The sequence below is a fragment of the Lepisma saccharinum genome, chromosome 1 (genome assembly GCF_977018435.1).
Source record: "Lepisma saccharinum chromosome 1, izLepSacc3.1, whole genome shotgun sequence".
Taxonomy (NCBI): Eukaryota; Metazoa; Arthropoda; class Insecta; order Zygentoma; family Lepismatidae; genus Lepisma; species Lepisma saccharinum.
Window position 1 is genome coordinate 112,678,137 of NC_139229.1, and position 16,515 is coordinate 112,694,651.

Below are 16,515 nucleotides of genomic sequence, written 5' to 3' on the forward strand. Positions count from 1 at the left end.
AGTGCACCTTCTTTTGTTAACACTTCTTTCCTTTTGAATTGACGACAGCAAAGGAAGTGCAAGATTGCGGGATGACGTTCAGCTTACTTGAAATTTGCGCCGGAAAGAAAATCAGCGCCTGACAGAGGGAAACGATTATCGACGAGTTTAAACTTGACTCGAATACTAACGATTTGCCGTATGGTATAAAAACGATGGTGTTACGATCCAGAACGGTTCGAACCCGGTACCCCTGGCGTCGTAACGATGTAGTACAATTGTACAATATCTAATACATTGTTTTGACCAGTAATGATATGCTTCGCAAAATTCGAAACAAGATTTCGATATTAAAACACCATTTGGTGACAAATGCTCCATGCCTTGTATCATCTTAATGATACACAAGTTCGTTAAGAACAATAAATAATATTAACTAAAGCCAGTAAGGTTACAGCATCTAGAGACGAACATCACTTTGGGGTCCATCTTTACTGTGTATTGTTGTTGAATTTGTTTTCAAGTTGACTTTATGCAAAGGATGGTTTATCGGAACTGAACTTACAGTTTCAAGCGGAATCCGAACCAGTCTCCACCGGATATCGAACCAGGGATGCCTTTATTACAAGGCGACGACAATACCACTACGTCATCGGTACAGTCTGCCTTGTCTGTGTTGCGAACATAACTGTTTGTATAACACAACTTTATTCACATATGTTTCAATATGTGTTCCAAAGGTAACAACTTAAGTTACCAAATGTGTCAGTTGGCAACATTTGTTCTGCGTAGGATCACAACAAACAAATAATAATTTTCAGTGTACATGAAATATTTCCGCAATGAAGCCTGCTCCTACGTCACACTACAATCGCTGGAAGTGTAAGAAACCCAACTTGATTGGCCGTGCTTTGAATCTGGGCTAAAGCCTGCACGAGGGCCTCCCCGATGGCGCAGTGGTAGCGTCGTCACTTTGTAATCAAAGGGTCACGGTTCGATATCCGGTGGAGGCACATAGTGGTTCTCCCACGTTAAACTGTAGGTTCAGTCCCCATTAGCCTTACTGTGCATAAAGTGGGTTTAAAACACCAAATCAATCAATCAATGTGGACTAAAGCATTATCTCATTAATTTCAGCATGTATTCTCCTGTACAATTCTGGTCGCAATGAACTAGCCAATCGCAAAACCGATTAACCAAATCCGATAAACTAAATATATCAACCCTGCATTAAGATAACATGCAAAATTTCCACCAGAATTGCGCTGACGCCAAAAGCAGCGTTCTGAGGCGCCAAACTTAAAATTATAGTCGCATTTTGCTCGACTTGTAATTGCTAATATGGAACGCTGATTCTTGATATGTCACACTTAGACTTTGCACTGACCGCCTCAAATATCATCGTGAAACAAATGGTAAGGTCACTGCACCGGTTCTCTTTCATATATATTTTTTTGTTCAAAACGGAAACCAGGAGTAGGTATATACGTACCCTATCGTTATCATAGCATAATTCTATCAAAACCTTCAATTTGCGATAGCGGTAATTCAGTGCTTGATTATGTATTTTTTAGTATCTCCAGGGTAAACGTGTTCTCTACCCCCTCTCTCTGTCTTTGGAGCTGAAAGAGATATTCATAGAAAAGCGAGTTTTTGCAGTCAACAGTTTAATAAATGGGATTTTGATTGTTCTCATAATGATTTGCTAATAAGATAGCTTCCTGTTTGAAGAAATGCGATGAAGATAAATAAATCATGTTTTTTCGCACATGTGATGACGTGGATGTATTATATATAACATTGCATATTACGTTTTGTCGATTATCATCATTACTAGGTTCGCCATGATTCAAACTTCATTACCAATTTCGTTTTGATTGGTTGGTTGATTGATTTGATGTTTTAAGTTCACTTTATGCACAGTAAGGCTAATCGGGACTGAAGTTGTCTTGATTTTTGTTATTTAGCGTCGCTTTTCTGACGATTTTGGCTAATCGCGACGATGAGGATGAGTGATGATATGATCATTGATGAATTGACACTTACAAGTAACGCCCATGTCCAGGACGGGATTCGAACTCGGGACCCCTGGCGTCGTAGCGCACTGTGCTAACAACACCACCACGGAGGTCGACCCATTTGTTTTGTTTAGCTCTGTAAGCGAGCTTTCGCACCAAAGCGACAAGAGACACGGAAAACTCGAGTCTGCGAACGAGACAGATGCGCAGCAACAGACCGAGGCGACACGATGCTCGCTATTGAGAAAGCGATCCAGTCTGAAGTGACACACAAACGAGAAGCGGCACGTGCAACATCGGTACGAAAGGTTGCATCATTTCTGAAGTTCGTTTCTAAGTGTCACGTGTCGCTTGTCGCTTCGGTATGAATGGTTCCCAAGTGGAAATGTTGCAAGTGTCTTATCAACAGAGAGGCATTTGAAACACAATATCACATAATTTATCTCTCTTTCTCTCTAGGTAGTCCTACAATTACAATATTGCTCTTGTTTTGAAGCTCTTTGCATCTGTTTATAAAATGCATTATCATTGTGAATTCACATTGCGAAACCGATTTTATACAGATTGTTATTCAGCGGAGTAAAGATGTTCGTGTAACATGGCAACACCGCAAACATTGACTCGCAGCGCTCGCCGGCAGTTTCCGCGGTTCAACGGACATCGCTGTGTGCAGTGTTGCCACGTTCCGCGTACATCTTTACTCCGCTGAATAAAAATCTGTATAAAATCGGTTTCGCAATGTGAATTTACAATGATAATGCATTTTAAAAACAGATGCAAAGAGCTTCAAAACAAGAGCAATATTGTAATTGTAGAACTACGTAATACTATATCGCGTTTGGTAGAACCTGTCCCGCTTCCCGCGCTAGGGAGCGCTCAACAGTTTCGGTGTCAAAGAGAAACGAGGAAAAAATCGTCTGCTGGGCAGCGAGGAGCGAATGAAAGCCAGAAGAGAGGCGTTTACGTAGACGCTGTTGCGACGTTGCGTATTTTAATTGGCTGCCTGGCTTTGACTTTCCCCAGCACGGAAACTGTTGAGCGCTCCCTAGCGCGGGAAGCGGGACAGGTTCTACCAAACGCGGTATAAGAAAATGTTGTTTCGTAAAATTGCTAAAAATTGTTTTTTGAGAAATTTTGAAAACCTGAAAATTGATGATTGTGTTTAAAACCTTTCTGCCTGCACCGTATTAAAATTTCATAACGATCGGACAACCCGTTTTTGATTTTCAGAATATCAAAGATGGCCATCGTTTGCAAAACTCAAAAAACCCGGCCCTTTTTTTGTTCTCACGACGATAAAAAATATAAGGCATACTTGAAAAAAAAATTGGTTAGCATAGATTAACGCAGAATTGAACAAGCTAAATTTTGATGCAACTCGTTCTTATGTAGGCCCACTGGTTAAATTTTAATTGGACTCCAAACTCAAGTGTATATATAATTTTTAATCCGACAGTAGGCAGGGATGCTCATTATGAGTGTCCCTTTATCAACTTCATCTATCATTCATCCTCGCCTTCGCGATTAACCAAAAGTGGCAGAAAAGAGAAGTGAAATAGATCAAATCAATCTCTCCGTATTTTCCTCGTTTATTTGATTTGGCCTCACTCTCCGGGTGAATTAATGTGGGCTGAATGGTCGTGGTCAAGAACATGTGGAACCTTCCTTCGTATTTCCTATAGCCCTCCTCAACCGATCCGTGTAACCTCTCGATCCAGAAGCATGCTACACCACTTTTTAAACGTTCCCAAGGGAAATTTACAACTCGTGGTAAATATTACTGCTACCACCCCCTTTCGCTCACATTGTACTCCCCACCCCCTCACCCCGCTGCACCCTGCGGCCACTTCCGTGCGTTGTCCACCTGTTCCACAAGACAGATGAGCGCTTTATAAGCGCTATGTTGTAAGGGGTTCAGCCGAGTCCTGCAAAACAATGGAAGCCTGACCACCCATCCCATAACTGCCGTCACCTATCCTCACCCCCTTCCTTTTCGGTCCATCCTTCCGCCCCTACCTCCTTTCGCTTGCTTTTTCTTTCTTCTTTATCTTCCTGTGGTCCCTCTTGTTTCGCTGTGCCCAGTACGAGCGTGCTGTTCGCGACCTTCACAAACGCAACCCAACTTTTCTGGTTGACTAATTTCCATTGGCTTTATGAGACGTGCAAACCCAGTGTTTGGAAACGAAACCAAGAATACTGGGGTAATAAAAATGAAACACAGAAAAATAGACCTGGAGAGAGAAATTCCTTGTATTGTATACAGATGTACTCATCTAAAAGCAAAAACTTAAGACGAATTCCATGATTTATATGTTATTATTGTGCATGAATTTAGGTTTGATTGTATGTTTGTTATTTAGCATTGAGTTTCTGCTACTTTTGACCAATCGCGACAATGAGGTCGTTATTAAGGGGCCTGTAAAGGTAAATTTATACCCTAATGTCCATAAATTGGGCTTTTGTGAAAAATGTAGGGTGTGTGTGTGTGGAAAAATCACTGACGTGATGTACAGACAAGGAAAGAAGTACTTCCCCCATAACACTGATGGTATGAAGGCTCTATGGGGGAATTAATTTTTTTCATGACTGTACAACGTAGCTTTGCTGGTCGGGCGCGATGAGTGCTGGACTGCTGTCCAGGGTTCGAGTCCTGGTGTGAGGATGTGAATATTCCTTCAGCAGTTTAATCTGCTTGCTTGTTTCAGTTCTTGCTTTAATTCCACTTTATGCACAGATAGGCTAATCGGGACGGGCATAGAGTAGTATCCGAACCACTATCTATGTGCCTCCACCAAGTATCGAATTCGGGACCCTTTGATTTCAAGGCGACGACGTTACCACTATGCTACCTGGGAGGCAAAATCAGTTCAATCGAAACGGTGAATTTTCAAATTTTGCATGGGGGGGGGAGTTAAGGTCGTTTTTAGGGGTATCAACGGTACATATATTTAGCGCCAAAATATCCATATACTGGACGTTGTGAAATTTTTTTTGAAAAATAAGTAATAATCTATTCGTTATTACCGTTGCGATTAGCTTGAAGATGCAGAAAGCGACGTAAATAACAAAAAGTACAACATACATACCACAGTACAAATTAAGGAGACAACTCGTACGTAATGCTTTTGTTTGTTTTCTGTGAACGAGACCTATGCAAGTGTGTGTGTCGGAGAGAGAGAGGAAAGGGGGGGGGAGGATTTCATGACCCATATGGACAAACGTATGCGTTGCGTCTCCACCATTGTGCGTGGGAAGACTCCGGGTGCGTAAGCTGCGTGTGTCAGATCTACAAGTCGGTCGGTCGCTTTGCCAGCGTGTGCGTGTGTGTGTGTGGATGTGCACATATGCGGGCAGCCAATTGTAGGCCACCCGGGTCGCGCTGTGGTCTTCGATTCTTGCGCCGCGTATACCTCTGAATATTAGCGTGCCACTTAACACAGACGAGCGCTCTGCCCCCTCCCTCCGCGTGTCCCGGGTTCAATACGTGCACGAGCCGCCATCGCGTGTGTCCCCGGTGCCGTGTGATTTCTGAAAGAATTAAATTCTAGGGTGCAGGGAAGGGCATCGGACAGGGGCGGACTGGGGGGAGAGAGAAATATGGGGGGAAGACTTGGCACACAAGGAAGAGAAAATGCCGGACCGGAAATATGAATAGATTTCTCATTTGTTTAACAGAGCAATAAAGATTGTTGGGAGGAGGAGTCGTAATTCGTATTCTGCTGACATCAGAATTTATAATTGCGTTATTATGGCAAGCAGCTTTATACGTAGGAGCTTCTAGATTTCAACAGTTGTGGTCATATCGTTTATATTACTGTACTATAACTGCCTTGGTGTCCGAGCATGTTCAAGGTATGTTATGAGTTGTTTGTTTTGCCACTAATAAATTTTAATTTATTTGCTTGTTATTATCATCCCATTTTATTTGTTTGTTTTGCTATTGTTTGTGCTTATTATTGAATTTGTTCTTAGGTTACACGCAATAAAATGAAGTTCTATAAGATCCCAGGACCTCAACACCGGAAGCTGAAGCCATTTCCGGTTTCTAGAATTTCTTGAAATATCTAAGACAATGGTCTGGTGTGAGGCACACCCAGTTGCACTAAATGCAAAAGCTAAATGCTAAGAGATCTAAATCTGGCCCGCCTAAACTAACTATATATGCATTATTAGGCCTAAGCGGAATTGTAAGTTAGGAATTGTTAGGTTAGGAGGCCCAGGTTTAGAGCACTTATAATTTAGTTTTGGTGTTCGATGAAAGCTGGGTGTGCCCCGCACCAAAACCTCCAAGACAACAGATGGTGATTAGACATGGCATGGCGTCTTGTGCCGGGCATATCCAGCTGCTAACAGTCACTAAAACTATTGCTAATAGCATTAAACCTGGCCCTTCTAACCTAACAATTTCTAATCTACAATTCTTGTTAGTTCTGATAATGCATAGGTGGTTAGGTTAAGAAAGCCAGGTTTAGAGTTCTTATAAATTAGTTTTAGTGACTGTTAGCAGCTGGATGTGCCACGCACCAAACCCGATTAGATATAACGGCTCGTTGTATTAAGAATGTGTAAGTGTTGTATATGATAATATCCACATTGTATTGTTGTGAGTATTCATAATGATAAAGTGTCAATAAAACTTGGGTATGAAGTAAGATATTACGATTTCATTTTTAACATCAGATTCTGAGAGTGGTGCTACCATAATTTTAAGGTGAGTCTCATAACCCTACCGCGCACGGTGATTGGGCAGGTTGCCGTGATGTATAGTAATCCTTGGCTCCTAGAACGGAACGTCACATGCACGATCTCTGGTTTGGATTCCTAGCCGGTATTTCCATGTGTGAATTTACTATTTCATCGGTTTCGTTTAATCATCATTCAACGTCGTCGCTATTATCCTAAAATAGGTAGAGAAACGACGTAAAACACTAGGCTTTTACGATGTTCATCTCCACAAGATTAGGTGTCTTGTTAGCATGGAGTTCTGTTGTCGATATAGAGGCTTCTTCCAGTTCAAAGCGACGGAGCCTAAAAGGGTTGTCAACAATACATTTTACAGGAACTACAGGGGTGCAGGGAAAGCACCGAAAGCTGCTGTGGTTCTCACTGTGAGTGTGAGCAAGGGAAAATTGTTGCTGATTCGTAGTGAGAAGTTGTGGCTAACTTCGACTGTCAATCGGGGTGTGTTTCTTCTCGATTGCTAAGAAGAATATCGGCTGCCCTGTAGCAACGTTGCCAAGTGTAATCGTGCATTCCTTGTTTCCATGTGTAAAGAAAGTACTGTCACGGACACTCCTGCGTTGTAATTATCTAATTGAATGGGATTGCTACAACCAGAAGTGTCCGTGACTGTACAATGAGACAAGGTCTAACGACCGTTCTTTTCCCCCGCGTCCTCATTAGCAACAAAGTGCTTACAATAGGTTTAGTAACATGAGGTATTTCAGATACTCGTTTGTTTGGAGCTGCGAGCTGCGTTCGGCACCTTGAGACACGAAAGGAAGCAATGTCAGCCAAACACAATTCAACTTAGCCCTGATTCTTTGTTTTTCAGCTACCAGCTAGAAAGGCTATTCGTATAACCTACCTGCATGCCTTTCGTGCTAGACCGGAAACTTATTGAACACCCCTCGTACACACAAAACTTCAACTAGAATAATATAAAAACATTTACGTATGGATTTCCAGAGTATAAATACATGCAGTCGTGGTTCAAGTCTGTTATCTGCCCCTCCAGTAGCTGCTGCTTCGTTTGTACCTCGTTTGCACGCTGTCTGGACATTACGTCAAAACAGTTGAAGGTAGCGAGTTGAGGTCAGGTGGCGGCACCTGAAGCAATTGATCAGTTCTCGCGGATCAAGTTCAGAGCTACAGCGTGATTGGTATCTCGTGTGTGTAACAGATACAGCTATCAGGTGAAAGGCGATTTCGTTCGTGTGTAGTGAACCAGTGTGTGTGTGTGTGTGCAAGGGCATAGGGGTGCTCCTTGAGCAGGGGGAGAAGGCATTCGGGTTAAGAAGAAAGGAAGTACCAACTCCCCCCACTCCACTTCCCCCATATCCTACGAGAAAGAACTGAACCCCGACAGCTACTAAATTCTGACTCCCAGTTCTGTCAAGCTCACAAACCGCCCGCCACAGATTTTGTCTTCAGATAAGACCCATGGCCGTTTTCCATCTCGCCGTTACGTAATACATGCATTCAGTGTTGCCATACAATTAAACAAAACATCATTAATCTAAAACAAAGTTATTGTAAACAAGAATGAGACCAAGAGATGGCGCTGATCTTCGTGATTAATTAACTGCTAGAAATATCTGTATGATCCTCTAACTAAAGGGATTTTTTTAGATAAGGCACAACGGATAATTCAAATAGTGCTTTGATCGTGTTTTGAGAATTATAAAACATAATCAATGAGACGCGGACACAACTGATTATCAAAAACCGCTGTAAATGATAAAAAGCGTTTAGAACATAATAGAATGCGGATGAATATGTCAGCGTCATGAGAGAAACTTCATCCTCTCTTGAAAGGTATACGCAATGTTCAAGGGTAGCCTTTATATATCTATCAAATGCCAACGTACGAATTTAATTTCACCTGAAACAAGATGGTGTTTGAACTCACCATACGGTACAATAATATCAAATGTATGGCACTTATTTATCCACAAGACCAGTGGTGGCGATTAGGGGGGGGGGCGAGGTAAGGGCAGTTGCCCCCCACTTTTGCCCCAGCACTAAGCTAAATCTTACCAAGGGAAAATAAACTGTGCTTGCCCCCGCTCCAGTTTGCCCTTTGACTCCCAGTGCCCAATCGCCGCCACTGCACAAGACAGATAATAAACATAAATATACTAGTAATTTTCTTTTGCAGTAGAATGTATGATACATTGTTAGCGCTGTTGCACAATAAACAAAACATGTTTGAATTACCAGTGTGACAACTTTTCAAGTGGTTCTGATTACACTTTAAAATGAAGTTGAATGTTCGCTTTCCACCTCGACGCCGAAGGTGATGGGTTCGAGCTCCTGTCATGGGTGTTTCAGTACGTTTGTCCTCTCTCCTATTTCATACAATGCACCAAAAATGCATCAACCTATGTTTCATGCATTTCAAGTTCTGTGTTTAGTCTTATTCTATAGTGAAGCCGCCGTAGCAGCCAGCGCGGGGACCACCTTTCTGGCAGTGACCCTCTGTTGCCGCGTTTACCTACCAAGGAACTTGCGGTCAAACAGCCCATTAGGTCTACCGCTGTCCCCCTTTTTAACCGTTCTGCGCAGTGAATGGAGACCAGTTCTTATGGCAGCACTATAGTTGAAGTTCTGTCATTTAATATATATATATATATATATATATATATATATATATATATATATATAAAAGGTAAAAAGGTAAAGTGTTCCCCTGTGCTTAGCACCACGCCATGAAGGCGTATAGGGGGTGTGGGGGTAACGCCCCACACTTTCTTGATCCAGTCGTGAGTGGGAATGATGTGATCAGCATCACGCCCCTGACTGCCTTTACCCCCCAGGGTTTCCCCCAGGTACCCATGTTATTCGACGCTGGGTAGGCGCCGGGGCCGCTTCCACCGTTAGAAAAGTTCCCGGATATATATATATATATATAGCCTATTGATAGTATGAACATGTCATTGCATTGCCAAATAAAACTAAACATTTAATCATGGACAGGGACAAAATAGACAATTTTAGGTATTATAGAATTTATATATACACTCCTCACACAAAAACTTGGAATGCAACACATGGTATCTGTCTGGTGGACGTTCTCGTCTTTTCGCCGACATATGCCACCGTGCCTATCACCTATTGCCTAATATAATAATATTAGAGACTTGCTGTGCCTAATATAACAATATTCCAAACTTTTTGTGAGCCGTGTATTTACTACAGATCTGAAAGCGTAATAATTATTCAAACAAAATTATGTCTAGGGCAATATATTCCTAGAATTTTATATTCCTTGGCAACACTGCTTCGTTGTTCTTCCAGGCTTTCCTTCCCTATTTCTGCCGTATTTTTCTCACTCACCTAACAGCAATTCTCCCTCCCCTTGACCTAACTCCCCTTCTCATCCTTTCTGCAGGATCGACTATGCCCCCCCCCCCCAAAGCAATATCCCGTGGAATAGGAGCCTCCTCCTCCCTCAAGGAATTACCTCTTCCTTCACTTCACGACTTTCTGGCCAACGTGGGTGAGACTTTTCTTTAATTAATACAACCTGAGGAAAATGTTAATAGCTTTCACATATCTAATTTTCCTGCTCCTTTTTATTCCCCGGCACGCTTGATCTCAAATCCCTCGTTTCTGATGTTCAACCAGCGAAGAAACCCAGAAATGTCTCGGTCCTTGCTCGAAATTCGGGACGAGAGCGAGAAACTCGTCACGTTCGAGACTTTAGTAACATTTTACGTAAGGCAAGTTTACTTTATTATTATTTATTATTATCTCAATAGGGTTACAATTAAGCCATATAACATTTCATTTTGAACAATATTAATACAAATAATGACTTGATACCCTATGTAGTAAAAAAAATATACAAAAGCTACATCTAAGGAAAATGTGATGAATTTACATGAGTGCGTACAGTGTCCTATAGTAGCAATGAAATAAAGTTTGAGAGTTATACAAATTTAGAAGAAAGGGAAGTGTAAAGGTGTGTGGGTTTGGATATGAGTGTATATGGAATTACTGTTCGAAGTACAGGTATGAAAATTTTAAAATATATGTGTGTGGTGGGAATGGTGGGGGGGGGGGTAAGCACTTACACTTACTTAAATACACCACCATGGACGTTCACAGGATTCATTTCAGGAAGAGGGGCAAACGAGGCACATTTTCCCCCCATCAAAAAACACTCCTTCAGTTTGAAGTTACAATGTTCCAGCATAAATTAAATGACTGAAATGAAATTATGTGTGACAAATCTAGTTTTAAGTTGACCTTCATCTTGCAGGGGGCTTGAGCTCCGTGTCCCCTCATTCCATGCGTTCACACACACCAATTAGCCTTCCTCCGTGACGGAGTGATTAGCACATGGCGCTACGACGCCAGGGATCCTGGGTTCGAGTCCCGACTTTGGTATGGACGTTCTTTGTAAGTGTCCCTTCAACAATTCCTTCATATCATCACTCATCCTCATCTTCGTCATTAGCCAAAAGTGGCTGAAAAGCGAAGTAAAATAAACCAAATCAATCAATCACACCAATGAGGGAGTCTAACTCATGTAAGCTTTGCTAATAACAAGATTTCACAATGAACAACCTAGTATAAAACGACCATTTTATACAGGCACCCTGATAAGAAATTTGTTAACAAATTATGAAAACATTGAGAGATCAAAGATATTGAAAAGTAAAGTGAAAAAAATACTTTTGGAACATACTTTATATTCAACTATTTCAGGAATTAACTAAGTTTATATAGTAAATGCAGACTGTGTATATTACATAATATTGTAGTTTATGCATTTGAAGTACATTGCAGAATAAGTAGTTAAGACAAAATTGTTTTGGTGTTAACACTGTTAAGCCTTGTTTCCATGTTAATAAAACATTAACATACTGACCAAGGCAAACTTTTATAGTATAAAAATATACATAAAAACGTAACGTTTCCACCCTCTAACAGGGTCTTCTTCAGACGAAACTTCGCAACAAATAAATGAAAGTTACAAAACATCATCTTATATATCAGATGTAAGATGATGTTTTGTAACTTTCATTTATTTGTTGTGAAGTTTCGTCTGAAGAAGACCCTGTTAGAGGGTGGAAACGTTACGTTTTTATGTATATTTTTATACTATAAAAGTTTGCCTTGGTCAGTATGTTAATGTTTAGGTGTGCTTTGACATTAGTTTTATATTATATCATTGTTCGAACATGGTGTCTAATTTATTTATATATATTATGCGCGCAGTCAGAATTATAATTTGTAATGTAAACTAGAAAATATATAACTGAGTTGCCACCAAAAGTTGCATATCACCCTAGTTGGTGTAACAACAACACCATACGTGTTAAAAGCCTGTATAGGTGGTGTTGCTTGACAGCAAATGCTGTAACAGGAGACCAAACAACACCAACACCAATAGGAGTCTCTTCTTGGCACCACTTTTGGTCCTGGGTTCGATACCCGGTGGAGTTACATAGTGGTCCGGATCCTACTTTAAACTGTAGGTCCAGTCCCGATTAGCCTTAATGGGCATAAAGTGGACTTTAAACACCAACTCAACTTAACTCAATTGCAATTTTTTCATAGTCAATGACCGGAGGGGTATTTCCGGTGTCAAATAGTTCTCGATAAACAACGGTGGTAAAATATTGATCATTATATTACCTTCATTAACGGGGAGTGGGACAATTTCCCCTAGGTCTTTCTCGCTGGGGCTGCTGCCGATCACTGTTGCCAAGTTCGATCTTTTGGAGCCAGATCTGGCTCTATCGTGCACTCGTTTGGCTGTGAACTGTGGCACGCGCCATCTGCCCCGCTATGATGCCACCACTGGCTCCGGCCCATAAAGAGCAACTTTTGTCATGAGTGTACATTTTGCACGTGACGTGATATTCATATATAGGCTGCGTCATCCACCCACTCTTACCTACTCAGCTATTTTTATATATTGCGCCGTGCATAAGGTGAAGATGACAATATTAATATACGGGAATCCTTTCTTATCGATTTCATATGACTTTTATTGAGTTATTGAGATGGGTGATGGGTGATGCCGCCAATTTTTACCAGCGGTGAAAACTAAGAATAAATTGCCATCACTTTAAAGCTAACGATAATATAAGCGCCCCCCACCCCTTTGACACCTAAAATTACCCTAGGAGGCCCCCTATTGCAGCCTTCCTTAATCTAGCTCCTTGAAAGTCATCTTTAACTCTATTAATGGTGAAATTTAGTTCCTTTATGCACAACAGGTTTGGCAACACTGTCAGGCTGGCCGTAGGATGCAAGGAAGTATGCATTAGGTTTATGCGACCTTTATTTTATTCGTTCTCTCGGGAATATCAAACATCCAATGACGTAGAAAAGTAAATGGACGGCGAAGGAAACGTTGAACTATGTCATAGTAGAAGGAGAAGTCGAAATTCCCATTTGATTAGCCGTAACTTGAAGTTGAAGTTGATTTCCCATAAGGAATACATGGGATTCTGTAAATTCTTATTAATCATATTTTTCAAACATCGTGTCTAGCTTACTAATCAACTTAAAAAACAGTTTCCACATGCAACATGGAGAGAAATTCATACTCTCTTACATACTAAATCCTTTATTTAAATAGCAGTGCCCAATACGACGATATTGAAATAAATGCACAACTGGTGCGTAATTGTCCCTCTTCGCCTTAACAGGATCTCTCAAACCGATAGCAAGACAAGCAGAATTCAGTTTCTACGGTTAAAGTGTTATTATTCAAATTTTATCCCCACACTGTCTCTGCTTTGAAATGACTAAAAAAGTCCCTCTTTTCTTGCAGGTGAAGATATGGTTCCAAAACAGACGGAGCAAGTATAAAAAGATGATGAAAGCCGCCCAGCAGCAGGTACAGACACCTCAAGGTGGCCAGCCCGGAAGTCAACCAGGATCGAACCCGGTGCAGCTGGGACAGGGGCCAAACCAGCAACCCCACACTCCACAGGCAGTGAGCCCGAACCCCCCCGGTGGCAACCACAGCCCCGGGGCGCCACCTCCGAACAGCGCCTACAGCCTTGGCCACCCTCAAACACCCACCCCGTCCTCGACGCCAGTGAGCGAAATGTCTCCACAACCGCCGGTCATGTCCGGAAGTCCGCCCGTGGTGTCGGCGGGTAACTGGGACATGAAGCCAGTAGTACCTAACCATGCGATCCAAGTCAGTTCGGGTTATATGCCACAGTACTCGTGGTATCAGACTGACCCTAACCCTATGAATCAAGGCCTCTTAACGTAAGACCGCCTGAATTATTTTTATATGTAAAAAAAATAACTATAAATATATAAATATCATATTCATCTACCAAGTGAACACAGTGAAGATGGACCCGAAATTCACCTCCTCGGCAAGAATGGAATGTGAGGTTGATAGTGGTGATAATCATCCATGAGTGGATAAGCTCACTTTTAAATTTCAAGGGATATTGACCCAGGATCATCCAGTGCGCTATAATAGATCTCTAGTGTATCAATATTATGTTTTGTTTTGTTCAAAAAGACAATACTTAAGTTGGCATCTCGTTACATTAGTTTGGTATGACAGAGGAGAAACGTCTACGTTAACATAAACATTGTCATCTTCGAAAAAAAAATCCCCCAATTAAAAAAAACAAAACATTAAGAAGTTCAACCCTGCAACTTGTGGTGTATATTTTTTTCATTCGCCTCAGGAATGTGTGTGATCTGCGTGTGTTTTATGTATGGAAGTTCCTCGTCTACGTGTGCGTGTTTGTGTAATTTTTTTTTTTTTTTAGAAAAACAAAAACAAAATGAGTATGAAATTTTTAGTTTTATGGACACTTGATGGTCTTAGACGTAATGATTGTTGACGCGTCCCTCATCAGAATGTCACAGTTGCGTTGATCAATCAGCAGGACAAATTTCTTGATGATGTTTCTTTTATGATCTTTTTTTTTTTATGTAAGTAAATCCAGAAAAACCAAAGGATGGATATTTGTTTCTTCTTTACATGCAGAAATTTTAAGCATTTTCAAGGCTTGTGCATTGATAATTTGATAGAAATTGTAATAGTTTAAGCATTTTGACATATTGTGTATTGATAATTTGGCAAAGATTGGAACACTTTAAGCATTTTAAGTTTTGTACATTGATAGTTGGGCAGAAATTGGAACAGTTTTAGCATTTTCAAGGCTTGTGCATTCATAATTTTACACAAATTGGAATAGTTTAAGCGTTTTGACGCAGCACAGCGTTTTATCAATCCACAAGTCTTGTACATTGATAATGTTGCAGAAATTGGAACAGTTTATGCATTTTCAAGGCTTGTGCACTGATAATTTGGGGAATGATAGACACGTCAGTAATTATACATTATATACATGATAATCTTCTGTGTCATTTTCTCTTGTTTTGAAAATGTGTCAGGGCGTTGTGATGTTTTTACAAAATAGCATCATGATTTAAACAGTGATTGCAGAAAAGCAACATAACAATAATCAAGAATTATCACGTTTTCTTATTAAAGTTATTTAATTGTTTACTTTCAACAATAGGTGCATAACTAGTACCAAATAGCCTATTATTGACAAAAGGATCACTTTTGTAATGTAATTTTCAATTTACAATGACCAAATAATAATTTCAGCCCTGCCTTTTTTCTTAACAAATGAAACCAAAGAGGTACGATCAAGTTATTTGATAATGTATGTGTCTACCTTTAAAATTAATAAAAATGGATTTACAAACCAGGCTAGAAATTAGGAAATTCTAAATTCAAATACTTTGAAGTTACTTAAAGATTTAACGTACATATTTTGTATGTTACCTTTGTGAAAACTGCAGACATAGTATTTACCACAATTTCAGTTCATCACTTTTTAGTAATGTTCTCTCTTACAATACAAATTGAACGGTAGGTTTTAAAAATATGGTAAAATTGTATTGGTTTTTTACCTCGAAACTGCATAGGGGTTTTAAGTATGGAAGTGTGAAAGATGGCGATAAATTAAAATCGTTTGTACTAGCTTTGAATACCAATTATTACGCAATTATTGTAAATTGAACATGTCCATCAAGGAAAATAAAAGCGAAAAATTACTGTTAATTGAAGCAAAAAGATGTGATACGTTAATTATGTGCTATTTCCAAAACCTAAATACCAGATGGTTATATTATATTACACTTCTTTTTCGTTATACCTTTCCTCAAATTTCAGGAAAAAATTTTCTCTCTATTTGCTTTATTTAAAGTATGAACACAAATAAATTGTCTAAATGTTCAGTGTTATTCGTGGTATTTACTTACTGTATATACTTAAACAGTTATGAAAAAAACAAAAGAAAATTTCTGTCTCCTATTTGTTGTTTCTTTCTGCAATTGCTTTATGAACATGTAGGTGTTTGTAGTTATTTTAATTACTATTATTGCTGTACGTAAAGTGACATGCAGACAGTCTTGGAAAAGGCGTTGGCACACCATAGTGAGTCACAGCTGTTTCGAAATGCGACTATGATAAACTCCAATGATGTGAATGGTTGTTTGTATCTGTAAATTGATAATTGTGTTTTCTGTAAAATACATAATGATTTTACCGAAGATATTTAATGTGTTGTTTGATTTCTCTGTAGAATTTATGAATTTCCTTCAACTCTTTTTCTCACGTAGTGAGTACTTGAACCTTATAGTGTAGTGGTTAGCGTTGGTTAATCGAGGTGGGAAGTCACACCGTCTGGATTCGAATTCTGGCATGTTGTTGCTCTATCAAGAAGAGAAAGGTCCTCTGGCAAGCAATCAGCTGCTGCTTGCCATATCATCCTGCCCCTGCGTT

At 40.2% G+C, this 16,515-nt stretch overlaps 1 protein-coding gene across 1 annotated transcript in view; it reads left to right on the forward strand.

Annotated features, from left to right (window-relative positions):
* Dll (homeotic protein distal-less) overlaps positions 1-14,475 on the forward strand; it is a 79,231-nt gene extending 64,756 nt beyond the window's left edge. Inside the window, exon 3 of the mRNA XM_083136316.1 lies at positions 13,513-14,475. Coding sequence (XP_082992442.1) covers positions 13,513-13,965 — 453 coding nt within the window. The 3' untranslated portion in view covers positions 13,966-14,475. The remainder of the gene's footprint in view (positions 1-13,512) is intronic.
* The last annotated feature ends 2,040 nt before the right edge of the window (positions 14,476-16,515 follow it).